Genomic DNA, 10,222 nt, shown 5'->3' with positions numbered 1-10,222 from the left:
CCCCCCCCCCCCCGCAGACAGGCTTCCCCATCCCAGGCTTCCCTGACCACACAGGTGCTTGCCTCGTGCCCCTTGGTGCCCGTCTGCTGATGTGCCCAGCCTGTGCCCGCCATGCCGCCCTCCATCTCAGCCTTCCAGGCCGCCTACATCGGCATCGAGGTGCTCATCGCCCTGGTCTCTGTGCCTGGGAACGTGCTGGTGATCTGGGCGGTGAAGGTGAACCAGGCGCTGCGGGATGCCACCTTCTGCTTCATCGTGTCGCTGGCAGTGGCTGATGTGGCCGTGGGTGCCCTGGTCATTCCCCTTGCCATCCTCATCAACATTGGGCCACAGACCTACTTCCATACCTGCCTCATGGTTGCCTGTCCGGTCCTCATCCTCACCCAGAGCTCCATCCTGGCCCTGCTGGCAATTGCCGTGGACCGCTACCTCCGGGTCAAGATCCCTCTCCGGTAAGTCCACATCCGCTGAAGGTACTCACAGCACTGCATGATGGCTGGCTTGAGGGCCATCTAGAAAGGATAAAAGGTAGAGCATAAGACCCCAAGTAAGCCAGATGTTCTTTGGGCCATTGTGCTCCAGTCCTCACTCTGCCTTCCTGTGCTCCGCTCTGCAGTGCCAGAGAAGCAGGAGGGGGATGGGTGGCTGGAGGACTGGACTGTGAACTTACCAGTGCCCATGACCTCAGAGCTGAAGCTCTTGTAGCCAGGGAACCTAAGGCTGCCTGTCAGGCCTGGGGTGGAGGTGAAAGATTTGGAGGAGCCACTAAGATGGGGTCTCAGTGAGTGCTGGGTAGGAATGAGCTGAGCTCTGCCAGTCCCGGGGAAGAGGAAGAGAAAGAGGCAGAGAAGAGATTTAGGGTGCGGTGGGAACATAATGAGGGTGGCACAACAGGGGCAGGAGCGCCGCTGCTCTAGCCAGACCCCAGCAGGCTTCCTGAAGGCACGCTTTGGGTCTCTTGTTCACCAGGTATCTCTGTGCTAGCCAGCTGTTCCTTCCAGGGCTTTCCAGCTGAACCCAATGGTCTGATTACCTTTGCCTCACTTCCACTTATGGGATCTCTGTTATAGACAGGAGGAAGGAAAAATGCTGGTGCCTACTCTTCTTATTGCTGTTATGTTGCAAAACCATGTCTTTGCTGGTCATAGTAGAGGTGCTTGTGCTGCTTCCAGGCAGCACTGGGATGGGTGGCCTGATGGTGCCGTCCTCAGTGTGAGTGTCCAGTCCATGTTGGGGCTCCCTGCCTGGAGCTGCCAGGCCACAATCTCATCACCAGGCAGTGCCTTGGGCCACCAAGTGCCAGCGAGTGCCTGGGCATACTGCCAGGGACTGGCCCTGCTGGGACGCTCTTGTGAGGCGTGCTTGCCCCTTCTTTGAATTCTTGCCCCCAGTAGATTCCTTTTCTCCTAGGGAGCTCTGACCATCTCCAGCACCTGCCACCCCCGGCATAGCTTCTCTGGGATGTAGGGCCTCTGACCTCACTTGGCCCCTTGCCTGGGTAGGCCTAGGGACCCATGTTTCTCCCTTTGTGTTACATTTGTGCACATGTAACTTTTCAAAGCCTTTCTTACATGCATTATTTTTTCCTGTTATCATCATGCTGCTGTAAGGGAGGTGGGACAGGAGCTTTTAAAGGGGAAACTAAGACGCAGAGGGTCTCCTTGAAGCTCACTCGGAGAGAAGTGTGATCTAATTATCTGCCTTCCTTCCTGATTCCCCCATGCCCAGCAGCTTGATGCCAGTCTCTCTGCCCTGTCTACCTCCCTCCGCCCTCCAGGTTTTCCAGAGAAGGTGGGGTGAAGAAGGGAACGCAGCCAGAAGCCCCATAGGCTCATCCACTGAGGGGCCCACATGCTGCCATTAGTCCTAGGTTGCTGCTGGGCTGCACATAGAAAGCTGGTCTCAGCGCATTAGAAGAGCAGGGCCTCTGAGCCTGGCCATTATAACAAAGTGTTGCCACATTTGGAAACTCATGCAGATGTTCAGCTGTAGGAAGGCTGCTGGAGAAATTCTGTCTGCTGAGTGCTAAGGTGTGCCAAAGGTCCTGTGTTGCAGTGACAGAATGTGCCCTACTTGCCCTGTGGGGCTGGGATGGCTGTGCTGGTGGGGACAGCAGGCTTATTCCTTCAGGAGGCAGCTGCTGTGGCTTTGGAGCTGGCGTCCTGGGGAGCTGTCTTCTGAGGGTGGAGGCAGGGGCCTGCACAGAGGCTGCCGTGGGCCTGAGTTCAAATCCTTGTTGGGAATTTCTAGCTGTGCAAAAGTCACTTATTTAACCGCTTTAAGCTTTAATGTCCTTATGTATAAAAGGGAACATTAATAATAGTGCCTACTCCCTAGGGTTATTGGAATAATTTAATGAACTCATATATGCAAAGCACTTGTATTAATATTATGCCTAATATATGCAAGCCATAGGGAGGTCTTATTTGTAGTTTTATTGTCACTATTAACATACAGCTCAAGTGTGGCTGGATAGGCAAGCCCTACTCCTGCCACTCACGCTCTTAGGTGTCTTTCGGTGTCAACACATATACACGAAGAAACACACACACAAACATACACAACACATCTCCAAGGAGGTGTCTAAGTACTGTTAAGTTATATCTATACATATTTCTACTCCTCTGGTGGAGTGTTGGTGCCTCAGGGCAGCAACCACATCTTACTTGTTTCTGCAAATTCTTCAGAATGCCCAGCTCAGTGTCTGGCACATCACAGACCCTCCATAAACATTGATTGAATTGGCCAGGTTTCCGGAGCACACACAGTTGAGCCTCAAGCAGATCTTCCAGAAGTCTAACCTCTCACTTTCTTGCTGTGGGCTAGAACTGTCCCCACTTCTGATTCAGGGCCATGATCACAGATGCCCCCACCAGCCTAGCGTGGCTCCGTGACAGCCACACAGCAGCAGTGCCCACGAGTGTCCTGGCACATTGGAGAGGAGCCTTTCTCCTGAGTTAGGGAAAGGCTGCTGGGGCCTCGCTTCTCAAGCAGGGATCCTGGCTGAGGTTTTGGGCCATTCTGGGCTCCTGCGTGCCACTGCCCAGGTCCCCTTCAGGAGGAACAACATGCTCTGTTCCTCTCTACGTGGCTGGAGTCAGCAGGCTGCTGGGTCCTTGAAACCCCCCTTGGCCAGAGGTCCCCGGGCACCAGGCTGGCTGTCCTGCCATGCCAGTCAAAGGTAGATGTGGCCCTGGGCACAGAGAGTCGTACTGATTTAGCATTGGCGAGGTGGGTCTGGGGCACCCAGATACAGGTGTCTGCTGGCTCTCACCAAGTGGGGCGTGGTTTGGTCAGTGAACCACGAATTTTCTTTCTTTCTACTTGGCAGAAAACCAAGAGAGAAAAGAGATTCACATCATATAATATGATCCAGTTACAAACATTTTTTTTTTAAAAGCTCAAATTGTTGATTCATCAGTAACTGTGGTCATTTGCTTATGGTTTGCATGCTATTTGCATAGCACCTCCACATGCTTGGTAATTGAAACCCTATTCCCCTCAGCTCCTAGTTCTAGGGAATCTCTATCATTTGTCCCCTACCTCCTCACCCAGAGTTTTCTTGGTGGCACTCTGTGGCAATTTGGTGCCTACTCCCGGGGGCTAGTTGTAGAGAAGGGTGCTAACAGAGGGCTCCCTGACCAAACCTCTCTGTGGGAAGGAGACCCCAGCAAGGGGGCTGTCCATGGCCAGCTGGGTTGGAGTGGAGTGAGGGGTGGTGGGTGTTTGCGAGTCAGGCAGATCTGAGTTTGAACCTTGCTCTGTTACTAATTAGCTATGCAACCTTTGATAAGTTATTCAGCCTCTCTGAGCCTTTCCCCTTCACCATCTGTTAAATGAAGGGGTTGGAGGCAGAGCATGGTGGCTCATGCTTGTAATCCCAGCACTTTGGGAGGCCAAGCTGGGTGGATCCCTTGAGACCAGGAGTTCGAGATCAGCCTGGACAACATGGTAAAACTCCATCACTACTAAAAATACCAAAACCAAATAGCTGGGCGTGGTGGCACATGCCTGTAATCCCAGCTCCTCGGGAGGCTGAGGCAGGAGAGTCGCTTGGACTTGGGAGGTGTATATTGCAGTGAGCTGAGATCATGCCACTATGCTCCAGCCTGGGCAACAGAGCAAGACTCTGTCTCAATATAAATAAATAAATAAATAAATAAATAAGTAAATAAATAAATAGAAAGAAATAAATGAAGGGGTTGGATTTTAGGTCTCTGAGGTTCCTATCAGCTCTAATTCTGTATTTCTTCCTTATCCTGACTCCTGCCAGTGCTGTTTTGTTGTGTTGTGTGTTTTAGCTCCTAGGGAGTGTATGCTAGGAACAATGCTATGTTTTTAATATACTTAATCTCATTCAATGTTCATAGTCTCACTAGTAGAGCTTATTGTTACCCCCATTCTATAGACAATTCTTTTTTTTTTTTTTTTTTTTTTTAAGACAGTCTCACTCTGTTGCCCAGGCTGGAGTGCAGTGGCACGATCTCAGCTCACTGCAACCTCCACCTCCAAGGTTCAAGTGATTCTCCTGCCTCAGCCTCCTGAGTAGCTAGAATTACAGGTGCATGCCACCATGCCCAGGTCATTTTTTGTGTTTTTAGTAGAGATGGGGTTTCACCATGTTGGCCAGGCTGGTCTCAAATTTTTGACCTCAGGTGACCCACTTGCCTTGGCCTCCCAAAGTGCTGGGATTACAGGCATGAGCCACCTCCCCTGGCCTCTCTATAGACAATTATTTAGCTAAATTGAGGGCTAAGGCTTGGGGAGTTTCAGTAACTTGCCCAAACAGCTTGTCAGGGGCAGAAGCAGGATTTGACTCTAGGCCTAACAGATGCCTTCAACCAGTAAGCCCATGTGTATCTTGCGTCAGCCCAAGAAGCTGTAGGATTTTTGGAGGAGTTTCTAGGAAGCTGTCAGTAGGGTGATTTTTCTCCTCTGATCTTTGCCAATGACCTCTACACACTGCTCAGCCCCCACCCAGCATCTTCCCCTCCCTCTACCTTCACTCCAGTGGGCAGTTGAGCCCTTGGCAGTCCTGCCTCTGTCCACAGCTGGAAGCCTGCCCCACTGGGCTGCTGACCCGGGGAAGCATAGCAAGGAGTGGTGGAGGAGCCCGGCGTCCTGAGCCGGAGGGGGGAAAGAAATCTGGTAAATTAGGGCATGTTCACTTTTAGGCATCAATTTAGCCCTCCCCACCCTGGCTAGCCTGGGCTTTTCTTGACAACCCTGAAATGCCTTGTGTGCCGTCATGCCCCCGCAGGTGACTGTCTGTGGCTTGTGGGTCCCAGAACACTTGTTCTCAGGTCTTGCCATCCGCTTTCAGAGAGGTAGGCTGTCTTCAGATCCTGTGTCTAAGGATGGATTAGTCATAGGGCTGGAGTGTCTGAGAGGGAAGAGGAGTTGGAGGAAGCCCTGAAGCCCAAACTCTCACACTTGTGGACTGAGGAGGAAACCGAGGTTGGAGAGAGGAGAAGCTTACGCAAGATTACTTGGCTGGGAGTTCTTTCCTCCTCTCATCTGAATACTTGCTCCTCCGCCTCTGATGTAAAAAACTTGAGCAGAAGAGCTCTTTGCAGTCACCCGCCCCTCAAGGAACAGAAAAGGAAAATATGCAGCCTCAGTGGGTGAAGTCAGCAGATCAGTGGCAGCTTAGAGGGGAATGAAACTGAGGGAAATTACTTTGTGATTGAAAAATAATTTCTCTGAATTAGGGATAGCCTTCAGGTGGGTTAGGCCAAGCAGCTTGCTGGGCCAAGGGAGAACATGGCCTTTAATTGAAGAGGCATCTGGACTCCTTTCAAGTGTGAAAGCTTCCCCCAGCTGGCGTCGCGTGGCTTCCCGGAAGTTTCTGAGTGCCTGAGGAGCAACCTGCCGAGGTGTCAGCCCTGCGTGGAAGCCGGAGAATGGCCAGGATGCCTTTTACCCAGAGGCGGAGCTGTAGGGACCGCACCCTGACGTTTGCTGTTTATTTCTGAGCATGAAAGTAATCCATGTTGATTGTGAAAAATGGAAGAAAGAATAAAGACGGTAAAATCACCAGTAATTCTACCACCTACAGAGAACTACCATTAACATTTCGGTGTTCCAGAAAATTTTTCCACACACATGTATATATAGATATATTATTTTTACATATTGAGAACATCTATATATACATGGTTTTATATCCTATTTTATTCACTTAACATTACAAGCATTTCCCTGTGTCAACTAAAATGATTTTGTAAGGATTTTTATGGCGGTATAATATTGGATTGTATTATTACTCATCTTTTGGGGCTCAGCTAAAATGGGCTCTCCTTAGGGGGGCCTTCCCTGAGCCCCACCCCACCTGGACCAGGTTAGTTTCCTCTGTTAGGCACTTGGGTTGAATCTCCTTCTCCTTCCAAGTCCACCACTCATCACCTGGGTTGCTTTCTATTTAATGTCACTCTTTCTGGGCGTGGTAAGTTCCCAAAGGCCAGGACCACATCTGCTTACATACTCCCATTTCCCCATGCCTGGCACAGAGCAGGCATGCCGGAAACCTTTTTTGAATAAATGAATATTTGAATATCATATTTTATTTATGCATTCTTATATCACTGGCTAATTCAATTGTTTCTGATTATTTATTGTTATGAAAAATGCTTTACTGTGTAACAAACCTGCACAGGTACCCCTTAATCTATTAAAATATAAGTTGAGGCTGGGTGCGGTGGCTCACGCCTGTAATCCCAGCACTTTGGGAGTCTGAGGCAGGCAGATCATTTGAGGTCAGGATTTCAAGACCATCTTGGCCAACATGGTGAAACCTGTCTCGACTGAAGATACAAAAATTACCCGGGCGTGGTGGTGCACGCCTGTAATCCCAGCTACTTGAGAGGCTGAGGCAGGAGAAATGCTTGAATCCAAGAGGCAGAGGTTGCAGTGACCTGAGATCATGTCACTGCACTCCATCCTGGGCAACAGAGCAAGACTCTGCTCAAAAAAAAAAAAAAAAAAAAAGAAAAGAAATTATAAAATCAAACAAAAAAACACTTTAATGATTCACATTGTTCATGGGGTCAGAGCCAAGTCAGAACCTGGGCTGTGTCACCCAGTAAATAGCATAGGTGCTATCTGGAAGGAATGCCTTGTGAGGTTAAATATTTCCCAACTCCCTTTACTCCAACTCTCCTTTCTCCCTCACCAATGTTACCCACACTGCAAATCCCCAGGGGGCATTTGGCATTCTTTAGCCCACTTCCCCTTCTGGGCGGGGTTGGGCAGGACTGTGTGGGTCCCAAGTCTAGTCCTTATTGCCTGGTCTCTTTCCTGAAGTCCTTGGCATCCTGATGGTGAGGAATCAGTGTCCCTGGGAGAGGACTTGGGATGAGGCACATCTTGGTTGGCCTCATTCAGCAAGTGGGGACAGACACACAGAGCAGAGAGGAAGGAAGTGGAGAGACATGGCTCCTTGGGCGGCGTGAATCACTCCTTTAACCTCAGCCTTCTTAATTCAAGCCCAGAGGGAACTATCACCTGCTACCGTCCAAAGAAAAGCCTGGCAGGTGGCCGTGGGGATAAGGAGAAGAAGGAGAGGCAGGCGGGTGGGTCTTGGCATACACATCCTCTTAGAAATACTGGCTTGAAGGTGGGCAGGGAGATGGGGGCAGCTGGCAAGGGGCTTCCCTGACCCCAAGGGAGAGGACATGGGGGTACCTTCTCTTGCCTTGCTCCTTATCCTGGAAGTTTATTCCCCAGCAGAACTGCAGAGAGGTGTGGGGCTGAGGGGCTGGCAACATCCATTTATCTATTTTATAAGTGTGCTATGAGTACCTGCTATATGTCAGGCACTTTGCCAGGCCTAGGGATACAAAGATGGGCAGGCTGATCTGGTCTCTACCTCTGTCTGACAGCTCAGAGTCTCTGCTGAGATGATGGATTCCCACGGAACAAGGTGGCCAAGGAGAAACTCTCACCCCACCTGTGGTGGGAGTGGGGATGGCAGGAGACTAGCAGCTGATGCCTTGCAGAGCTGGGCTGGGCAGCTGGATCCCACTCCACACTCACTCCATGCAGCCCGGGTTGTGTAGGAAAGGTTCTTTGAAATTACCTTCTTGCCTCTTGCTTCCCCTTTGAGAGAGGAGGGCAGCTGACTTGTCCCTACACAGGGCCCTGGTACAGATAGACCTACTCATTCATTAACTCATTCATTTGTTCATGTATTCAACAAATACTTATTGAGTGCCTCATAGGAGCCAGGGTCTGTTGAGATACTTTCATCAATAAAACAGAGATCCTCATGGAGAATGAATTCTAATGAATTGGAAATCAGATGCTAAATAATAAATGCAACACCTAAATCAGGTAGAGTGTTAGAAGCTAGAATGTGCTATTGAAAAAAGAAAAAGGGGGCAGGGTAAATGGGATTGGAGATGCCCCAGCCCAAAATGGGGCTGGGAGAAAGGGTTGCAACTTTAAACAGGGTGCTCCAAGAGGCTTCACTGAAAAGGCACCATTTGACCAAAACCCTGGAGGCGAGGGAACATGCCATGCATATATAGGGAGGGCATGCCATGCAGGGGAAAGAACTAGAACAGAGGCCCTAGCATAGGAATGTACCTGAAGGGTTTAGGGACTAGCAAAGAGGCCTGTGGGGCTGAGATGGAGAGATAAAAGGGGAGAGTGGTCAGAGATTATGGGCCACTGGCCCAGGTACAGCATGGAGGCCACTGGAAAGACAATGGCTTTTACTCTGAGGGGAATGGGGAGCCATTGCAGGATTTAGAGCAGAGATGTGACATGATCTGACTTAAGCTTTAAAGGATCACTCTTGTTGCCATGTTGAGAATGTGCTTTAGGGACAAGGGTGCAAACAGGGGAGTAGTTAGGCGCTATTGCAGTGATTCAGGTGAGGGAAGACGGAGGTGGCTCGAAGCTGAACAATAGCAGAGGAGGTGGTGAGAAGTGGTTAATTCTGGATGTGCATTTAAAAATTTTAACTTTTAATTCACTTTGTTATCAAAGTAAAAATTTTATCCAGTAAAGTGCACAAATCTCAAATGTTCAGCTCTATAAAATTTTGCATATGTATATACCTATATACCACTACCCCGATCAATATTTAGGACACTTCCAGCATTGTACAAGGCTCACTCCCAGTCACTACCCTCCAAAAGGCAACCTCTGTTTTGACCTTTGTCCTTATAGATTGATTTTGGTTGTTCTTGAGCTTTTATAAGTGGAGTCAAGCAGTTTATACCCTTTTATGTCTGGCTTCTGAAGCTCAAAATTCTTGCCAAGATTCATCCCTGTTACTGAGTAGGATTTTTCCCCTCATTGCTGTTAGAATTCATACATTGTATGAATGTACCATGATTTGTTTAAATTCATGATGTATTTTGAAAAAAAGCCAAAGAATTTGCTTATGACTTGGATGTGGGAATTTTCCTATAGATTGGATGTGAGAAAGAAGAGTCAATATGACCAGACTTTTACTTCTAAGCAACTGGGAGGATGGAGTTGGCATCATCTAAGGTGGGAAAGGCTGCAGGTGGTGGAAGTAAGAAAATGAGTTCAGATTTAGACATGCTGACTTTGGCGTGTCTAACAGATATCTGAGTGGAATGTTGAGCAGGTGGTTGGATATATAAGAATGAGAGGCCTGGACGGGTGGTTGTAAGTGTGAGAGGTATGGCATGTAGATGGGCTTAAATCCATGAGGCTGGATGAGGTCCCCAAGAGAGACAGCGCAGATACAGAAGAGAGGAAGACCAATAACCGAGCATTGAGAAGGTGGGAAAAGAGGAGGCACCAGCAAAGGAGACTGAAGGAGAACTCCAGACACAGGAAGAAAACCCAGAGCCAGTGTGGTGCCCTGGAAGCCAAGTGTAGACATTCCACCAAGGAGGGTCGACGAATGGGTGAAGTGAGGTAAGGACCGAGAATTACCACTGGATTTTGCAAGGCCATTGGTGACCTTGACAAGGGCAATGTCAAAGGAGTGATGGGGGCAAAGCCTGAATGGAGACGGCTCAAGAGAAAAGAGGACTGGTATCGAGTACTCTTGAGGAATTTTGTTGCAAAGAGAGCAAAGGAATGGGGCAGTAGCTGTCAGGGGAAGTGGAAGCGAGCTGTCTTACGCTGGGATTTTATTTATTTATTTATTTATTTATTTATTTATTTATTTATTTATTGAGACAGAGTCTCACTCTGTTACCCAGGCTGGACTATAGTGGCATGATCTCGGCTCACTGCA

At 49.1% G+C, this 10,222-nt stretch overlaps 1 protein-coding gene across 3 annotated transcripts in view; it reads left to right on the top strand.

Moving 5' to 3' along the window:
* ADORA1 (adenosine A1 receptor) overlaps positions 1 to 10,222 on the top strand; it is a 40,811-nt gene that overhangs the window by 1,359 nt on the left and 29,230 nt on the right. For 2 of the 3 annotated variants that reach the window (XM_017851553.1, XM_017851551.1), the window contains one exon: positions 55 to 452. In XM_017851553.1, the coding sequence (XP_017707042.1) occupies positions 112 to 452 (341 nt within the window). In that variant the 5' untranslated portion in view covers positions 55 to 111. The remainder of the gene's footprint in view (positions 1 to 54; positions 453 to 10,222) is intronic. The other variant, XM_017851550.1, reaches the window with a different exon arrangement.

This window comes from Rhinopithecus bieti, unplaced genomic scaffold, assembly GCF_001698545.2.
Source record: "Rhinopithecus bieti isolate Rb0 unplaced genomic scaffold, ASM169854v2 scaffold_33903, whole genome shotgun sequence".
NCBI lineage: Eukaryota > Metazoa > Chordata > Mammalia > Primates > Cercopithecidae > Rhinopithecus > Rhinopithecus bieti.
The sequence above is the reverse complement of the archived record's forward strand: the minus strand, read 5'-3'. Positions and strand labels throughout refer to the sequence as shown.